The sequence below is a fragment of the Alnus glutinosa genome, chromosome 7, assembly GCF_958979055.1.
Source record: "Alnus glutinosa chromosome 7, dhAlnGlut1.1, whole genome shotgun sequence".
NCBI classification, from domain to species: domain Eukaryota; kingdom Viridiplantae; phylum Streptophyta; class Magnoliopsida; order Fagales; family Betulaceae; genus Alnus; species Alnus glutinosa.
This window is the reverse complement of record NC_084892.1, coordinates 2040012-2061403: the sequence shown is the minus strand read 5'-3', so window position 1 is coordinate 2061403 and position 21392 is coordinate 2040012. Positions and strand designations below refer to the sequence as shown.

The 21392-nt window shown below is 34.9% G+C and overlaps 2 protein-coding genes across 2 annotated transcripts; one reads left to right on the top strand and one right to left on the bottom strand.

Moving 5' to 3' along the window:
- Positions 1-6006: 6006 nt before the first annotated feature.
- Positions 6007-7720, bottom strand: LOC133872782 (PAN domain-containing protein At5g03700). The gene has a single exon (XM_062310385.1). The coding sequence runs from the start codon at positions 7643-7645 to the stop codon at positions 6170-6172; it is 1476 nt and encodes a 491-aa protein (XP_062166369.1). The 5' UTR covers positions 7646-7720; the 3' UTR covers positions 6007-6169.
- Positions 7721-19749: 12029 nt separating this feature from the next.
- Positions 19750-20427, top strand: LOC133873672 (putative phytosulfokines 6). Its single transcript, XM_062311411.1, has 3 exons — positions 19750-19907; positions 20005-20072; positions 20154-20427. The coding sequence occupies exons 1-3, from the start codon at positions 19805-19807 to the stop codon at positions 20265-20267; spliced, it is 285 nt and encodes a 94-aa protein (XP_062167395.1). The 5' UTR covers positions 19750-19804; the 3' UTR covers positions 20268-20427.
- Positions 20428-21392: the final 965 nt, after the last annotated feature.

Below are 21392 nucleotides of genomic sequence, written 5' to 3'. Positions count from 1 at the left end.
AAAAAAAGAAAAAAAAAAAAAGGTTTTTTCTAATGCCATTTGGACAAAGCCCTAAACAGTATAATTCCATGAGAAATCTTATTTATGAATCTGAATCCCAGATCCAACTAACCCGATATTTATTTATGTTACAACTAATCTTATTATTACATTGTAGCTTAGCTTGTTTTATCACATACCAATGTTAAAAATTACATTTTTATCTTATAACTATCTCACAATGTTTATGTGGCAGTCTCAACCAACTATTGGATCAATCATTGTTTTATTTTAAAAAGAAAATTCTACTAGTTGGCTGGGACTGCTACGTCAACACTGGAATAAAAATATAATATACAGCATTACTCTTTATCATCTCATCATATCTTAGACAATTGCCAGCTTCTCTTATAAAATAAGAATTCTATTGTAACATTTCAAACAAAATGATAATTTTGCATGAAAAGCCTTTAATCCTCTGAACTAGACAACCGGCTGCTTGCAAAACAAAAAGAAAACCATTAAAGTGGTGCCGGCCGACAACCAACGGAAGAGCCTCCGATGTTTAACTTAGTAAATTTGTTGAGGAAAATATATATATATATATATATAGAGAGAGAGAGAGAGAGAGAGGGGGGGGGGGGTAGAAGAAGGAGATGATCCCTCCCTTTTATGCTAGGAAAATGTTAAATTTACAACACCAACACAACAACTACACAACAACTCCTCACATGTGAGGGGTTGTTGTGTGGTTGTTGTGATGATGTTGTGTATGAATCAAATCCCTTTATGCTAAATCAGTAGTAAACCCCTTGTCTTATTGCCACGTACGTAATGGGCTTGTAGTTATGCTGCAGTACATGAGATAGTTTCTAGGCTTTTTAACCTTTGTAGTGAGTAAGCCTATATGTTAATTGGGCCAGGCTTTGGCCTTGAGCTTATTTATGGTATCATCATTATGAATAAGTTCAATTAATCCGGCAAATGCTGATTTCTTGAAGTGGTCAATCATCTTATCAGAAATCCAAGGCATAAATTTTCAAAAGACAATATATCTAGCAAAACAAACATGCATGGAAGCATGCCTTTCTTTCAGAATTCAATTTTTCCATGGCAAGATTCACTTTATTATTAGAATTACATGTGGTTGGTAGTTTTACTCATTTCAGATGGAAACAGATATCAAGAACAGACAAACCTCTGAATGACTTCTTCGCTGTACAAATCATCATCAGTAGCACTCTGAATTAAATGGGACGTGTAATTAATAAAACTACCTATCACAGAACATGTAACGTCAATGTCAGCAAATAAGAAAACCAACATCATTTTTATTTCAAGATACTCATCTCAACTACTAAAACTGTATGCTGTAGTACAAACTTTTATTTCAACAACTAGAATCATTATTGATAGAAAGAAGATGCAGAGTTGCTGCGACAAGCAACTTGTCCAATACATAGAAGACTTGAAAAATGTGAAGCCTCTTTGGAGATGGGCTCTGCCTCTTTGGAGATGGGCTCTGCTACCCAAGAAGGATATCCTCTTCCTAGTTAATTAAGATAAATTTTTTCCAATTGACATATTTTTTAAATTTCTATCCCCCCGGGCGAGGTAGGCAGCCCATTTCAGATGGTGACCAATCCAGGCCCAAATTGGTTGGCAGGTGCAAAAGGATCACACTTAAAAGGGCAGTGATTCATGGGGGACGGGAAACCGTCCCCCCACCGTCACTTTTTATAAAAAAAATTGATTTTTAATAAAAAAGTGTCAGGTTGTTTCCGTCCCCCACAAATCACTTTCCCACTTAAAAAGGTTCAAATTTTGATGTATAAGCATGTTTTTTCGGAGAATCAATCCTGCCCCATCTCACAACCCCCTCCTTTCTTGTCGGGGGAGAAATTTTTTTTTTTTGTTTGTGTAGATGGGAAGAAATTTATTGAGTGATATTAAAATGTGATTGATGTGATATAAAGTTCAAAGAATTTATATGGAAATGTGAAAAAAAAAAAATTGTATTGTAATAGTTTTTTTATTTAAATAGTAATAAAAAATGTTGATATGATATAAAAAGTAAAAAAAAATTAAGAATGTTTTGAAGTTGATGTTTTTTGAAAGAAGTAAAAATAAGAGAATGGGGAGGAGAGTTAATTGCCAAACAAGCCCATGTATGAGAGCACCACTCTCCTCCGTCACAAGGCCAGTTAACATTTAATATTACTTAACTCGCGACAAATAAAGGGCATAAAAGATGGACAAGGATTCTCACCATTTCAAATAAAATGAATAGTTTTTATTTTACAGTTAAAAATTGAAGTCTTTGCATTTAATTATGTATATATTCATCTATATATAAAAAAATCTATATAAAAAAAAAAAAAAAAAAAAAAAAAAAAAAAAAAAAAAAAACTATGTATATATTCTACATTATTTAATTTTTTTAAAAAAACATGTTAACATTGATACACACTTGTACATCAATATTTTAAATTTTGGCCATGAAAGGAAAGGAAGAGGATGCTATTATGTCGGAGACGCCCTTGCCAAGACGAACCTTCAAACTAGCAAAAACTTACACTTAAACTCAAGGAACTAAAGCATACAAAATCTTTATCGAAATTCAAAAAAATACTCACCTCAACATAGATGAAGACCATTGATGCAAATAACAAAACAGTAACAACCTTCGAAATTCGTATAGGAAAAGATGAACCTTCGGAGGAGGTTTTGGCCTCATTGGGGAGCGTGGACGCCGGGCAAGCAGAGGAAATGGCGCTGTGAAGTGGCAGAAGAGTGTTCAAGAACCACCGATCCCCGTCGCAACCTGTAAGAGCATGTGGATGATTTACACGAATAATATCCAAAGGGTGGTAAACAAATGGACGTTTTGTTCATAAATCATAATACAACGTTATATATATATATACACCTAAGAGAAAGGCAAGGACTAAAGGTTGGAGATTGACAAAGCGAGGTGAGAATGGGATAGGACCGTAGAGAAGGGCGAGAAGTGGGATGGGTCTCTGTTGGATTCGCCGCCCGCCACAGCGTGAGCGGACACGCGAGTGAAGAAATCGCTTCGCGTGGTTTTGGGCTCTTTCTTCGGCGGGGTGACTGGTGAGCCGTCCAAAGCCTGATTTCCATCTAAAACTGATGGCAGTTTGGGTCCAAAGTTTTGGGCTACACTTGGAGTTGGGAGGATTGGACCCAGGAACCCGAAGCCTTAAGATCACGACCATTTTCTCATTAGGGACGGTAGATTTTGAATTATTTATTAAAAGTAGTACAAGTATTTTTAATGAATTTAAAGAATCTTTATTAGCTCTAAAGCTTCGTTTGTTTCTCAAAATGACAGATTTTTCTTTTAAATTAGGTTGGGAGAAATATTTAGGACTCATTAAATTGACATGTATTTAACGGATAATATATATTTTTTCTTGATTTTAAAAATTTTGTTCTTTTTTTCTTCTTCTCCCTTGAACCTATAATTTCACATTACGCCAACAGTAATTCCCATACGTAATAGGATTATGCAAAACATGTTAAACAGTGTGGTAGCCACCATTTACGTGCAAACGCACCAAACAAGTGTGGAATTACGTTGAGGTTAGGGGGCTTGAGCGAGTTATTTTAAAAGTTTTATTTTATTTTATTTTTTTTAAAAATAAGATGACTTTTAAGATCATTATTGAATTAGTCACAAGTTCAAAAGTAATTTTAAAAGTCATATTATTATTAGAGGGATACAAGAGTGACTTATAACATTACTCGGCTTCAGCCCCGGCCCCAAGCCTTTACATGTTTTTTAATTTTTTTCTTTGAAATAAAATTTTAACCCCCAAAAAATCTTTCCTTTTAGTTTTGCCTCTACAAAAATTCTACTTCCAGCCTGGCGGCAAATATTTTATACTATAGATATATATGATTATTTAAACACAACAAGATATATACGAATGTGTATATATAAGAGAGAGAGAGAGTGAGTGGAGTCCATATCCTGAAAGATGAAACTGCTGAGGAATATAAAATGCAAGAAGTGCATAGACGAGTCAAAGATCTTCTCAAATCTCAAGCTACTTATTATGCATCCAAAGATAATAAAAAGAACACACACAAGTTGTCATATAAAATATCTATACATATTTATATGTATTATTATTATACACATATAATATTTACTTGTAGTGCATCTTTTTGTGCACATTATGTAATTCAATGGGCCATTTTTAACTTTGTATTTGAAAGCATTCTCGACTAGTCTCACATTGTTTCTTTCTTTTCGATCAAAAATATGGGAAAGTCCCCTTCTTATAACCCTTCCCTGATTGGCTTAGGAAGAAAAAAATGGAAAGTCGTCCTATATTAATATACCTAAATGGGAAATGCAGGGAAAGTTCTTAATTAATTAGATAAAATTAAATGAGAGGATGATTTAGACTTTCTCTTTTATAAATTGCAGTTTGTTGTCCTTATGATCCACGTTTCTTAACATCCATCTACAACGTTCAAGGCATTGCCAATCTAATGTGTCATGCCTTACGTCATGCAGCAAAACACCCTCCGCCTTCCTTCTCCAACAACCACCGATTCACAAGTATCTTTTATATATATATATATATTGTCACATCATTTAATATTTTTTAATAATAAGGCACCATATTTACCGTTAAATGCAACAATTTTTTTATTATTATTATCTGTCCATAAGTATATACTGCTTTGTCAACCAATTAAAATCCAGTTTTGACGACTCACAAACTTCCAAAAGAATTTCTAATTACCGTTGTTTTTTTCTAAGCTGTAGAATGAGGTCCTTGAGCCTTTGAGGCTATGGTTAGACTCTTTGGTCATGTGATACAACCAAATAGTAAATGATATATTTTGGACTTAGGTCTTTTGGAGTTGTTTAGAGTCCCACATTATCAAGGTATGTTTGGGTTGTGGACTTTATAAGTCATGGACACCCCTCCTCTCTCAAGGCGTCTTTTGAGAGTGAGTAAGACTCATGAACTTTTACATGGTATCAGAGCCACAAGTCCTTAGACAATGTTGAGCTTTCCCTCCTGATGTTGAACATGTGTTTGGCCAAAAAGATGCCACACGTGAAGGAGCGTGTTAAGAGTCCCACATTATCAAGGTATGCCTGGGTTGTGAGCTTTATAAGTCATGGACACCCCTCCTCTCTCAAGGTGTCTTTTGAAAATGAGTAAGGCCCATAAACTTTTACAATTTGCCCAAATTATTTGAAATTCAAGCAGAAAATGAGAGAGGGGATGCACATCACAAGGTGCCCAATCAGGTGGATTATACACCACTGGCAGCTTGAAGACCTATTTGGACACCTCAATACTCACACTCCTTTCTGATTTCCCGTCCGAATTCGCTGAAATTCGGATAGAAAACGCCAAAACAATCCTGGTATATGTGTATATTTTTGCCCTGTTTCTTTGAATATTTTATTTCTAAAGGAAAAAGGTTCAACATTATGCATGAGGCATATACAAATTTGTATTTAGTGGAAGAGAAATGCTTCTTTTATATATTTGGTACATCTTTGTTTTTATCTCCGTGTACTTTTTTTTTAAAAAAAAAAAATATAATTATTAAATTTATAAGACTTATAGATTTAATGATTAATTTGAAGAAAAATATATAAAAAATAAGATTAGAAATATACATGGAGCAGGTCTCAATAATAATGGCACTTATCACATCCTCCCATGAGCGCGTGTTTCACCTTCACTATAGTGAATGTGTATTAAAATCTCTAATGGGAGGATTTGATTAAAAAAAAAAAATGGTTTTTGCAAATTACTTCTACATTTTTTTTCCATTATTTTTTTAAATTAACTATTAAAATTATAAAATCTACACGTGAATTTTATAAATTTTATAATTAATTTAAAATACATGTAACATGTCTCTTCAGTGAAACCTCCAAATGTCGGGACGTGGGGCACTTACGGACGCACTTAGAGCCATGCAAGTTCAGGCTGCTCAGCTCACGGGCTGCACGTACAGATAACATGGATTCAAGTAATCACAGATTCACATTAGACAAAAAGATAAAATAAAGATTAGCCTCGGCCCCACAACCACTAATACCAAACTGAGTTAGTGGTTAACATCACGGTCGGTCAAACACCGCAAATATGTCATCCCTTGCGTCATCCTCATTAATCATTATCGTCTATCTACTGGACATCTCGATGGACTTGAAGCTTGCCGACCCGAGATTCTTATACGGGCCGGGTGAAAAGTCGCCCTCCTCCTCCTGGTTCCTCTTCCTCCGCCACCAAGTCCTGTACGTCCAAAACCCGATAATCCCAATCAAGACCACTATGACCCCGCCAACCACCGCATAGGCAAATACAACACCCGCATTCCTTTTCCTCTTCCCTGCACCTTCCCTCACCTTAAAATAACCCACCTTACTCTCATCCCCAACCGCCACCAACGTTTGGATCGGATAGTCCAGCACGTAACAAAACCCGGATGCATTGTTGTACACTACCCCCCAACAACTACAGTTGTTTTCGCACAGACCCTCGCACTGCTCCAGCGACGACGTCGTTTCGTACTGCATTAGCTGCTTGTACGGTAGCTCCACCCCGCTCCTCGTCAGAGCCTTGAAGTTGTCCTTCACTACCTTTTCGCCGCAAAAGTTGCCGGTTTCCACGGGAGCACAGTCCACACCGGACCGAAACTCTGTCCGGTTATCCAGACAGGAGCAACCGGACCCGGGCATGCACAAACCGTAGGGGCCGCACGGGCTTGGGAGCTCGCACGTGTCTGAGATCGCCTGGTAGTTCAAGATCCAACTGGACCCGTCCCAGTAATATCCTTTGAGGTCTCCGTCCGGTTCTAACCGGAGCCGCAGAAACCCGTTGATGGATCTTTGAAAGCTGCGGAAGGGTTCGACGTCCACTGGTGTCGTTCCGTTTTGGTACATACCCAAATAGCCATCGGAGTTGACTCGGACGTAAATCGGTCCTTGTCCCTCGACTATTGCTGCTTTGGCCTCTAACGCTGTGTGTTTCCAATATATCTGGTCGTAGTTCTCTTGAAAATTTGCGTATAAGCCTATAAAGTTGGACCCTAAGCGCATAGAGCAAAGCCCATTTTGTGAGATCAACGACTGGGTGGCCGTGAAATTTTGGTTCTCGACGAGGGTATCAGTGGGAAAGTCAAAACTTTGCCAGAGAACCGAGGAGGAGTCTTGGTCTAGCTTCTTCTGTACTTGCAGATTCGAGGAGTTGAGGAGCACAACGAGGTCACCGTTTGTTGGAGTTGACCAAAACACCCTCGAGTGGGGATCCGAAATCATGAGACTGCCGTTGAAGAAGAGCTGCGTGTGGTCGGACCAGCTGGCCAGGTCGGTTGGGTTGGCCAGCCAGAGTGGCTCGGAGGAAGGCACGTGGAGGACCGCGAGGGCCAGCTGGGTCTTGTTGACTCGGAGGAAAGCGAGCGAGAAATTGCCTGTGGAGTCGTTGAGGAGGGGCTGGAACGTTGAGATCTTCGGGTTTGGGGTGGCTTTGAAGCCTGCTTGGAGAAGCTCTTGGGCGGTGGATAGAGTAGTAATATACGTGAAGAGAATGGACGTTGTGAAGAGGAGGAGCTGAGTTTCCCGTGGACGAATGACCACCAAGTTGATGAGTCTATCCATTGTGGGAGGAGATAGAGATTTAACGCAGATTTGAGTGGGAGCTCAATTTTCAGAAGGAGCCATGAAAAGGGATTATGATACTGTGAGTACCATATATAACAGTTTTCATTTGGTTATGGCCGACAGATGAGAAAAAAGAATTATTTTTAAAATCAAAGATGTTTATGCAAAATATTAATTATATAAGATATAATATTTGTTGTAAAAAAATAACATGTTGGATCGCTGAAAGTGAATTGATATTATCATTTATCATATATCATATACACAGTAAGAAAGAAAAACGATCGACTTGATTGTTACCGTTTCCAACTACATCTGACCGTGAATTAAGCTATCTGCCTCCGATGCCATTTAAAGAAAAACATAGTAATGGGTCTTGTTTTTCAAATCTCCCATTGCCAAGAAGTAAGAACTCTTTGCAGTGCACCACGTAAAAATATCTTTGTTCATGAGAATTCTGCCTTTCACATATCTCAACGATGTGCTGCCACATTTGCCTACATGCATTAACCTAAATTAACTTGTTCTTCTCTAAATTTGGCACATGCATGATTGCATGTACAGGTAGCGAGATGTCTTTCCATATCTCAACCTTCCTAAAATGCCCGGATTCAATAGAGCACTTGAAATCTAATATGAGAATTATCGAAATGACCATATGTTGCATACATAGAAGATCATGTGCAAGGAAAAACTTCTCTTTTTGCGAGGGGGTGGGTTATGGCTCTACTTGGTAGTTACATATGTTATATATATATATATATACTTTCAAACTTTTTAAAGTAATTCGAAAATCTAGAATTTGAGTTAGATGTGATTTCATTGAGTCCTCCCAAATGAAATGGAGATCTTATGCAATCTCTTGTCTAAAGAGGGGAGAAGGAAAATTGCATAAAAAAATGTGAGAGATGGCTCTATGCATCTCATTGTCCGAGCAACGAGCCTAGGTTTACAGTGAGCCTCTTACTTAGACAAAGAGCCCTTGTTCGAGCAGGGGAGAGCTCCACCAGTCTCCCTCACATCTCTTGCCCAATTAAAAAGGAAAAGGATAATTGGGTCGGATTCCCAATAGGGGATTCCATTCCTCTAAAATTAGCATTAATGAAAGAACAAATTTTACTAATAAAATTCTGCGGGACAACTTTTAAAAAATTGATCCTTTTAAGCTTTTTATGATGATTTTTTTTTTTTTCTTATTTTTAATTCCTATATTCTTTTATTATATGTGGTAGTGATCCTAACTCTTATGTATTATTCACTGCATTTTAGTACCTATATATTTCCAGGGTTCACTGAAGTAGATGCTTTTTATATTGCGTTTGGAGCAATGAATGATTTCAGTGGGTGTTGGCGTAAGTCAACTAGCTAGGAAGCAGGGGATAGAGCATTTACTAATGTGGTTGAGATTCTAGACGTGTTTGTTGTGGTTAGGAGAGCTAGGACCGTTGAATGGTAATGGCACGCAAGCAATCCAACCATCCGGCAGCCGTAAGCAGAAGTCAAAAAGTATCGGGATCTTTCATCAGAGACGCGCGGAGTGACTTTCCCAGCAATCTGTGGGACTAATATGTGCACCCGCAGCACTCCGTTTCAATTCCATTCTCATTTGTCTTGATTTGCGGCTTTCTTTCCGGCCATAACGAAGACTGGCTTATGTGTTATTGACTTCTCACAGAAATAAAGAAAGAAAAAAGTCTTCATTACATAAACTTATAGGGATTGTTTTTTGTGCATGCGATACACCATGCCTAAAGAAAGAAAGAAAATTGTCCCCACACACTCTCTCTCTCTAAACTTATACGAGAAGAATATTAGAACACAAGTACTGCTGCAAAGATATGGCCGTATGTTATGTCCATGATCCCGTAGAGATGGCCATGTTGCTAGTGATTATACATGTTTCGAAAATTAGAACTTTTTTTTTTTTTAAATGAAATTTTCTATAAGCATCTTCAATGCTAAAGAAAATAAAAAGTAAACTAAATTCATAGACAATGGATAAAAATGTTCGAGTGACGTGCAAGCTACAAAGTATCATCACCTAATCTTTAAGAAGCCTTTGCTTATGCCTATTGCTTCCATATGGTGGTTGAATTGACAAATATGAAATCTTTATGGCTCTTCAAACAAGTGGAAACAAGGAAGTTGACCTTAGAGAACAACGCATTTAAGTGATAGTTGACTAAGTGAGGGGAAGGTGGAGCCCTCATATATATTAATGCTATTACCCTTTCCATACAGGCAACTGCACGTTGGTTGACATTAAGAAATTAAGCAATGAGATATAACGTGCCATATAGACCTTTTTTTTTGGCCAACAAAGATCTTGACCCTAATCTATTTAATCCTTTTTTTTTTAATCTCCTACACAATATCTCTCTATTTCTCTGTCTACATTTCTAAGATTTTGACCTTTCATATATTAGAGCCGTGTATTAGCCATTAGCCTATTAGTCCATATAGTTCGGGAGCTACCTACCTTATTACAATAATTACCCTATATTACATGCAATACAGACAATTAATTACACTCGATTACTGTCATTTTCAAAACATATTATGCAAAGAGTTTGACATAGCAGTCTGTATTTATAAGATTTTGACCTTCAAATATTAGAGTTGTTCTCTCTCTCTCTTTAAAGTCATATTAAACCCTGTGCGCTTACCTTATTACAATAACTATCTTATATTGCATGCAATACAGACAATTAATTACACTCGATTACGATCATTTTCAAGACGTATTACACAAAGAGTTTGACATTGCAATTTGCATTTTTAAGATTTTGGCATTCATATATTAGAGTTGTTTTCTCTCTATCTTTAAAGTCATATTTCACCTGGTGCGCTTTCTCTTTCTATTTCTCCAACAAATTTAGAAAGAGTGTAATTAACTATTCATCAAAATAATCCAGACAAGTGAGAAGTCAACCTACCCTCACATTAATTATTCCAAACAACTAATTACCCCCCCCGATCCCAATCCTTTATCGAACGGTATCATACAAAGAGTTTGACATTGATTCGCCAATGTCTTTGATATATACATAAATCCTTGTTAAGGCAATTCTGACAAAGCACATTATGTAATGATACCTTGAAGAAAAATAAAGAATGATCCAACTTGCTCTACCGGAAATCTATATATATATAAAAACCTTGCTCTACCGGAAACAAGATAAAAAGAGAGGAAATATTAAGTCGTCACGGAGAGTTAATTCCAACCCTGTCACTTTCCTTCTAGAGGCCGAATAATATCTTATAATAAATTGTTTGTAAGACATATTAATTATCTCCGCAACGAAATTAAGCCGGAATTAATGTTCTCAGAACCCGCGCGTGAATATTCAATTCCTTCTAGCGTCCCTCCTTTTTATATTTCTACTTTATTCAATTATTATTGTTCCATGATCCATCAGCATTCGTGCTTGAATGAATCTTACACTAACCTAAGATGGTAATTTTTCACACTACCTACAAATTTAATACGAATCAACATAGAATTAATGGGTTATAATTGAAAGTCTAACTTGTTTAATTAAATGGTTCGAGATAATATTAATTTATAAAGTCTTATACTCATGACTCAATACAATTCGAACTCGACACAAAATTAACGAGTTATAATTTAGGGATTTGACCCATTGCATTAAATGGGTCGAGTTAAGGTTGACTTATATAGTCTTATATTCATGCTTCAACATGATTCAAACCCGACCCGAAATTACCAGGTTAGAATTAAGGGGTCTGATCCGTTTAATTAAATAGGTCGAGTTATGACTGATTTATATAATTTTATATCTATACTTCGTCACGATTTAAACCTGATACATAAATAAATTGCAACTATACTGTAAACTATTGTCCAAATGTATTATATATGATATTTAATACCTTCTTAGTTATAAATTTATTTTCTCTTCGCATTCTAGAATTGGGTTCATTTTATTTTACTTATGTTTGGAAATTCATTAAGTACTCTAGAAGTTGAAGGCGTCACAGCTTCAGTTTAATTGGCCCGACGAAAAGACTTCTTCGGCTCGACTTCCCATCCCTATGAGAAATGATCCCTACACTCATTTCTCACAACAGCCCCACAACAAGCTGACGTGGCTGGTAATATTTTATTATTTTTTTACAAAAAGAAATGAAAACAAAACAAAAAAATAATAAAATATTACCAGCTACGTCAGCTTGTTGTGAAGCTGTTGTGAGAAATGAGTGTAGGGATCATTTCGCCCATCCCTATTAGTAACTTTTTATTTTTCTCCAAGTGGTGTTCGATACTCTTCACTTTATAACAACATATAAACAAGAAGTTTGAATTATTCCTTGTAAGAAGGTTTGTTCATTAGATCAGCCCTAACTCGACAATTTCGACCCAAAATGATGAGGTGCGATTGAGTTTTCCCTTCCCCTAATCAATTTATCGGATAAGATAAGGTTAATTTTGACCCAATCTAATTAGATTTAGGGTGTTGGAAAACCAGACATACCCAACTTGACTTACTCTAATATATATTGATTTTTTTTTTATATAATTTTTTTAAGCATATTATTTTAACCCATTTCAACTTTTTTGTAAGCATACATCTCTCCTCATTGATCGTACCTGACTAATGCTAAACATCTCCTCATGTCTTTTCAGTTAGCAGATTCATCATATTAGTAGAATCGCTAATAAACCAATGAATGGCTTAGCCCCGGCTGCCTTTCTTGATTCATTTAAACATATTATAGGAAGAGCGTTTGTTTGTGTTCACCTTTCTACACTTTCATTTATGGTCGGGCAGAGTAACAACTATTCAATTAGATTTGTGCAACTAATAGCACTTGAAATTTGTCTTATACGCTAATCTAATTACATTAGGAGGTTACCAAATCTCATAATCAAGAACATTAAAGATTGGGTATTCAATGAAGCCCAAAGTAGATTGATTCAAAATCGCGCTTCCTTATTTATCAACAAAAAAAAAAAAAAAAAATCATGCTTCCTTCACGTTAGAAGTGAAAGTTCGTTGCTGAACCTCTAGCGCGTAAAATATCTGGGAAGAACGGCCCATGAAGCCCATTAATAACAACTGACAAGCATATTACGAGAAAGTTTGGCCCGTCGGTCCAAAGGTGAGACATTGGTGAAAGAAAATAGTAGATTAGGTTTGCAATACGAGAAATGCTAGACATTCTATTATTTTTTTTTTAAAGTTGATTTTTAAAAAGATGTGTCACAATCCTATGAAACTATAGCAAAATTTTTAAAATGATAGATCACATGAGATTGTGACACATCATTTAGAAACCAACTTTTGAGAAAAAAATTTAGAATGTCTAGCATTTCCCATGTGATTTTTAATGTGCAAAGTTAAAATTATACATTTTAAATGTATTTGAAATATGATTTTTTAAAATGCAGTTGAGCGTTGAATAAAATTGCAACTTGAGTTTTAAAATTACAGTTTAACTTTTAAAATCTTGTGTTTTTAAAAACACACCACTTACCTACGTTTTGAAAAGTTAAATTTTTCTACGTTTTTAAATTAAATTTTTTTTTAAAAATGCATTCTAAAACGATAGATTTTCTTATTATTTTTATTCTACAACTATTATATATGTCGACGTAACGATGACGGACTGCCGGTTAGTTTTTGTAATTTTTTTTAAACAAGAACTAATTGAAACTATTAGATCAACAAAGTAAAATAATAATATTATAATAAAATGGAAGTATGATTTCTCGATTAGCATTACATTGCATTGTTGGACGTCTGACAAGGTTGAAAACATCTTTACCAAAAGCACCGGAGAAAAGAAAAAACAGGGAAAAACAGGGTTGATAAGATTGATGAATTCTAAATTTCCCACTGTCCATTCCAAACCTAAAATTCTTGGAGGATTGTTAGTGTCATGTCACACTAGATTCTTTGTAATCACCTTTTCTCCCCCCAAAGATTCGACTTTTGAAGCTCTTTTTGGCTTCCAGCTCCATGTCTATCTTCTAATCAGTGTTAATTAGATTGAAAAGCTTTCACACTTAGAAATGTTTGATAGAGAAAGTTAAGGAATGCATGCCAGAAACTACAACATAAATATACAATATAATAATTTACAGAGTTGAGAAATACATGCACAAATTATCTTCTAATCAGTGTCTATCTTCTATTAGTAATATAATTACTAGTAGCCGCATCTTTCCTTTCTAGATTCTCTTTTAATTGAGCAATGATAGGTAGGGGCAAAACAGCCGCCCCTGCCCGCTCCTTTTCATTAAAAAAGAAATTTTTTAATAAAAAAACTTCTAATTTCACATCAGAGTAAAAAAAAAATTTATTTTTTATTAAAAAAGCTTTCAGATGACGGTAAACGTCATTCAAATATCATTTCTCCTTTTAATTAGGGTGGCCATCAGTGAGATATGCCCTCAAATATTTTCTCCTAAGAATAGGGTTTGGAAAAACTTGTGGAGATGAGAAGGTGTCCAAAAACTTTAAAAAATTAGGGGGAATTTACCAAACAAGGCCTATGCCTTACTTAAAGTCATAAGCAGATGCCTAATAAAACGAATCAAATCTGCTTGAAGTAGTCAACATGCACGGAGTTTAGTTGTGGTCTGAAAGCTCTAAACAATGCAATGCATCGTGTCTGTAGCTTTTGATTTTCCAAAAGCTAATTCAGTCGACCACACCAACCTCAAAAAGGCAACAGGCGATATTATAGTCTACCAAGGTCAAATCTCCGCCACGGAATCATGATATCACTATCTACGTGTTTGGAGCCACGATTACCTCATTAAAACTCACCCCCCAAATCGCCCTATGTATCGGTGAGATCGTGAATTTGACTTTAAATCATCTCTCTTTTTTTAATAAGTGAAACTCAACACGTAAAATATTTAATTAAAATATGAGATAAATGAAAAAGATAAGATTGGAATTCAAGACCTCTTTTCTAATATCTCGTTAAATCACCATTTATCTTAAAAGCTTAAGCTGATAAAAAAAAGTAAATTAATCATTTCATTTAATCAATACTTTAACACCGTCTTCTTTATTTAATTAAAAAAAAAAACCTAATATAGGTTAAAATGAAAAGATATGATACATTGCTACTCCAAGACACAATTCCTAACCACCTTTACTCAAGAGTTGTTGTTGGTACAGTTTTTCGATTGCTAATGTGTCACCTTACGATTCGCTTAAGCCTCTTCTTCTCTTAAAATCTGAAAAGAAACACTGCGTCAGGGGATGCTGACAATTCTGCTCTGATGCCTAAATTAGTACTGGATGTGCAAAGTACTTTAGAGTAATTTTTTTTCTCAGATTGCAAGTGAGTTTATACCTGTGAACACCTTGTATTTATAGAGGTTTCAGTGGAAGTTGAAATTCCCCATGTCTCCTGAATCCCCAGGAATCTCCAATTAGTGGCAACGTGGGTTCGGGATTCCACACATCTTGAATTCCCGGGAATCTCCAGTTAGTGGCAACGTGGGTTTAGACATGTGGAATGTCAGGGTTTCGTGGTTGTCCCTACTGCGCATCTGGGAACGAAATATCCGAGATCTCTTGGAGTCTTTTGGGGCTCAATCTCGAGATCGTGAGTCATTCTGGAGAGGCATAGAGTGATCCATCTTAAGCTCTGGAACTCCGAGATGTTTTTTGCTGGGATGAAAGATTCAACACCTAAGATGGTTCACGGCCGAGGTGCCCTGGCCCCTGAGGTGGATCAGGACCAAGGTGACCTCGTCCTTTGAGATGATTCATGACCGAGGTGCCCTAGCCCCCGAGATGGATCGTGGCCGAGGTGACCTGGCATGGTCGGTCATTTGATCTGGGGCCCAGATAGCCTTGATACAAATTATTTCTCTAACAACTATGTCTTAGAGTAATAAAAGATCATATCTCTAAAATGAATTCTCAATATATAGTCTCAAGCCCTCGTCCGCATATTAGTATTCATGTAAGACATATTAGGTCCTGTACAACTTTTGACATTGTTTCATGTTGTTTTCACATCGTTAATATGATTGATTTTTAGTACTATTGAAATTATGTAGTTTCTAATTATTTATTCACCCAATTGTTTCCCCGACTTTGATTTTCTAGATGGGTTAGTGTTTGGAAAATGCTCATATTACTATACTTTTTATTATAAGATTTTTACAAATTAATTTATGTGTGGCAATTTACGTGAATGTCACATGGCACAACGTAGATAAAAAAATTTAATAAAAAAATTTAACAAATAAATTTAATTGTTTAGTAGCTAACGTATTTAATAAGTGTCACGCAGATTGTCACAACAATTCATAACAAAATTATAATATTCTGAATATCACTCATTAGTGAATTTGCAATTGCACAACATAAATCTACTGTTATAAGATTGTGATTCGTTTTCGCTAAGCCATAGAAGACTTTATAATATTGTCAAACAAGCTGCGATTGCTTTTCTTTTCTTTCCAAACAGGTGGATCGTCACTTATACGTTGTTAATTTTTGGAACCTAACAAGATAAGAATGGAATAAGTATTCTAAATAAAAGAATGGGATAAGTGAGAATTTTTTTTTTTTGGGGGGGGGGGGGGGGGGGGTGGAAGAATAGCTATTTATGCACGTGTATATATTCGAAATAAAAATCGTTTTCTCAAGGGGAAAAAAGTGTTGTTGTTTTGAAAAACCATTACCCAAATATGTGTGCTTCCTGCAAGTTCACGAACACAAACGTAAAAAATTAAAGTAATTATATATAGATGGTGCTTTTTGATAAGGCCCCAATATTGATCCAAATTTTACGAGGCAAATTGCAATCAATCAACATTCATTAAAGGTGCTTCCACCTTATACAAATGTTTAATTTATACTTTCTCTGATTCACGTATAAACTATATATAAAGTAAAGAAAGTTGAGGCAAAAGTTTTACGCGTGGGTAAGGAATTGTAACTATAGCTACTTAGCTAGAGATGGCGCCTTTTGATAACGCCAATCAACGTCCATTTTATAGGGAGGCAATTCTGTGTCTTCTTCGATAAGTTCACGTATAAACTATAAAGTAAATGTAATTTGAGGCCAAAGTTTGACCCATGGGTAGGGAAAAGGGCAAAGGTGACTAGCTATACAGATTATGCTTTTGAGGCAATCAATCAGCATCCATTTATTGATACTTCTTGTCAATCACTACAAATTGTCAAATCCCCTCCAGCATTAAACTGTAACGATTGAATTGTATGAATATAGGCTTCTTCTTCTTCTTTCTTTCTTTCTTACTTTTTATTTTTTTATTTTTTTTTATATATATTATTATTATAAAGTATGTATCATATCTTTATGTAATTATCTTTCTCAGCTCACCTTGTATACTAATTTTATTTCGGTAAAGTGTTGATTAGATATTTAAATTTGAGAAATGTTAAAGTTCATTTTAGTTATTTTATGCTTACTTAACACTTAATTTTTAACAAAGAAAAATTACAACTTGATTTCTCTCTCATGTTTTTATTAATATATAGTGTTATGTCAGTACAAAAGGACACTAGAAGGAGCTCTAGCATTCCTCTTTAAATTTATTTCTTTTTACGAGCTTAAACTTTTCAGATAAATTGTGATTTAACATGATATCAGAATCAAATATCGTTAATTTGAATATTGTCTCAATCATTCATCACATTTCAATTAAATATTTCATGTTGAAACAAGTGATGATTTAACATATTTTTCATATTTAAATTGAAGTCAATAATATCAAGATGTAGGCCTAGAAATTAAACATCAATAAATATTTTACATAGCAGAAAATTTTATTCTTGGCATGAAATGAAACTTGGAATTGTCATGTTTGGGTCCAAAATTCCTTTTATGGCGTGCAATAAAGTTTGGGTAGGAGATAAATGTTGCTTGAAATTAAGCATTAATTATCTATAAAAAAAAAAAAAAAAAAAAAAGAAATTATGCATTAATTGTCTATTGGAAAGAGACGACCAGGGGAGACAAGAGGAAACTTCGCACATAATTGCGTAGAGCAGACAAGAATGAGAAGTGGACGTCGTAAAGGAAGTCTTCTCTTCTCACTTCAACCTCCACTCACAACCGAAAATATCAAAACTCATTGAAGAAAATATGGAAAAAGAAAAATGATCCATATTCTTCAGGAAAGGTACGTAAAAATTTATCAGTGTATCTTCCATTTGGTAGTGGACATTATTCTACCTAGCTAGCACTTGCTTTTTGCCCTTGTCCTTTCTTGACTTGCGTGAGAAAGCGAAGCTCTAGGTTGTTGGGTTCCTTGTTCTAGACTTGCGTGAGAAATGAGCTAAGCAAATTTCCTCTCCAAAAAAAGCTCTCATTTTTCTATTTCAATTATCTATTTTTTTTTTTAAAAAAAAAAACATCTATATCTCATTTTCTATTTTAATTATTAACTTCTACTATTTTATTGAAATATATTTTTTTTTGTCAGGTACATGTCTTTTCAAGAGTACAAAAAAAAAAAAACTTATTTATTGATTGATTGATAGCTAATTGGATGCAATTATATTTTTGAAAATAGCTTTTACAAGGAAATTAACGAAACCTTAGGAGTTTTTTTTTATTATAGAAAATAAAGTTTTTATTTAATATCAACTATTCATTAGCTTTCATCAGTTATATATTCATTGGAAGGAAGAAGAGCGTGGAATAATGAGTACAACAGATTATCGTCCCTGAGCATAACTGTATTAAATGTAGAAATTGGCTACTCTAAACGACGATGTATCATCTGCCAATTACAACAGAAAAAGTTTTGTCATACGTGTGGAACACGTGTAAACTATTTGGCCAATTAAAATATTCAATGGAAAACAGCTGTCGGCTATGGCAGTCCACAGGTTGACTTGTTGACGCTCTGTAAACATCCCCAGTCCCCACTTATCTCTTTTTCCGTTTTCCGAGGAGAAAAATGGCCTTCGGCTAAACAAGAAACAGAGGAGGCGTGAGCCTTCTTTCTTTCTCAGTTCACATCCTTTTTTGCTTTGTTTTTCAACTCCGCTGGACCACATGACAATGACACACACGCACGCACATTGATCCTTCTTGGAGCAATTAAAGCTATGGCAGATGATGATGCTCTTTTATCTTTCTCAGTTCTCACATAAGATAGAATTGTACCTAAACCATTGCAAAGGGATATGGACTGGAATTCCCTCCGATTCGGATTCCATTGACTATTCTTGTCCTCCACAATTTGGTAAGGGATTGTTATAAGTTTATATATATATATATATATATATATATATTTCTCTCTCTATCCGTCCTTCGTTTTTTTTTTTTTTTTTTTAAAAAAAAATTACTATTAAATTCGTAAAACAATGTATAACACATCTCATTCCAATAGAGGCTTCCATGTTCGGGAGGTTAGAACTAGAAGTTTCTCGTACTCCTTTACAATCTCTTGACTTTTGTACTTGGGAATTGTAGGAAATTCTACTTTAACGAATAGTGAAATGGATAGAAATTCTATTTTGTAAGCCACCCCACTCCTTTATTTGGACATATGAATTCTATAGGATCTCTCCCAAATTTATTGACTGCCAAAAATAAAATGGTGAGAAACTATTAAAATGGAGGAATGTTATGACTTTTTTTTTAGTGTTTTTTTAGTCATTTTAGAATGAAATGACATCTTATTTTTAATAAAAAAAAATTACGGATTGTTTGGAGAGTGTTACAAAAACATTGCTAACACACCCACTCTCTTACATAGGGTAAGACTTACATCACATGGATTCTACTCCATGTGAAATGATAAGTATGTAATGAATGTTTTTTTTTTTTAATCTTTTTTCCTTATAGAAATTAAGAAATGATAAAATTATAACTCCAACACAACTATTTCACAATTTCAAAATACATTAAATGAGCCTCGTATGTAAGAACAATATGCATAAATTTCACCTCATATGTCATGATTGTAAAATAATGATGTAATATGAGTTCTGTATTAATCAGTTCTCATAGAAATTGGTACAGGACCCACCATCTGTTCTGGTAAGTTTGAAACTGCCACGTTCAGTTTGAGGGGTCTCCATTTGACTGGGTCAGAAACCTAGGTAGCTAGCATATTTCATCTTATTTATAGCTCTACCAGCCTCCTTCAGCACCTATTGTGATAGCACCACTGAAGCAATGAAGCCACAAAATGTTCATATAGCCGTCGTCTTTCTTTTCTTTGTTTTTTTTCTTTGCTCTTTCCTCGCATCTGCTCGTCTCCTAGCACCAACAAAACAAGGTAATTAAGCTAGCTAGAGTTTCTTCTTGTTAAGAACTCTATGAGTTATACATACAATTTTGTGCGATTCTTAAGCTTTTTTGGAACTTGTTTACAGGTGAAAAGGAGGTCAATGGGATCACTCATGCTGCTAAGTCTTTCACAGACTCGGAAGATCTTTCAAATGTAAAATTAATTACTTATACCTCTCTCTCTCTCTCCTGGTTGATTTTTCCCCGTTTAATTGGGTGGTGTATTTGTTTACAGCTGATGGGGTTAGAGACAGAGGAGTGTGATGGAAAAGACGAAGAATGTTTGAAGAGAAGGATGATGGCGGAGGCTCACTTGGATTACATTTATACCCAGCACCATAAGCCTTAGATATACCCGTAGATAATATATATATATATATATATATATATATATATATATATATATATATATAGCTTCAATAAAGAAGTTGAGTTTGGGTATATAAGATATTAATCCCATGTAACTATTTACATCATAGTACTTATGAGAAAAGAGAGTTTGTGTTTTATTCTGTGTTTCTAAATGTTTATATTACATTTGCGTGATTTGGAGAATTCAGATTGTAATTATTTATAAATAAGCTCATATTTGCAATTTTTAGAGATATCTAGCCAGTAATCTGGATAACAAAGTACCCATTTTCCAATTATTGATGTATTGACGACCAACTTACAACAACCTCAATTTTCGATCATCACGATAGTGCTTCTATGAGTGTTGGATTTTTTGAGAATTGTACGTACAATATATATCCGCTACAAATTATTGAGGAACCGTTCGGGAGTTATAAGGAATAATTTTGGTAAAGGTGATTTGAGTATATGAGGATGGGTTTTCCTGAAATAGAGTTTTTTTTTTTTTTTTTTTTAAACAAAGAAACATCTTTTCATTAAAACAAGATGACCATTAAAAAGAAGAAGAAGAAATAAATAAGGTAAATTTTCAACCCAAACATGAGATAAACAATGTGAGGAAGCCTTTCTAGCTAAGAGATGGGCCACTTCATTTGCTTTTATACAACAATGACTCACCTTACGAACAGAAAAATAAGAAATTTTCTGTTTAATAGCATCCATAAAATGCCAAATTCTGTCAAGGGAGAAATCTGATCTACATAAGCCTTTGATGACTTGTAGAGTTGTTTCTTAATAATGAGAGGTTGCTGGAACCCTATTTATTTGAGCAACTGTTCGAATAATTCGAGTAGATGAAACTTAACTGTTTTAGTAACTGTCTCAACAGAATTACCTATCGTCTTGTTGCATTGTAATAAAGTAATCCTAAGTACGATAAATAGTAAGTAAATTCGAATCTCCACAAAAATAATAAATATGAAAGAGTTTTTATAAGACTTATTTATCTTAAGAAGAAGGCGGGATGTCTAAAACTTGTTCATACATGTGGGTGGGTCATAGAAAAACTCTTTTAAATCTATTGTCTAAATTACTAACAATTTGAATGTTAATATTAATG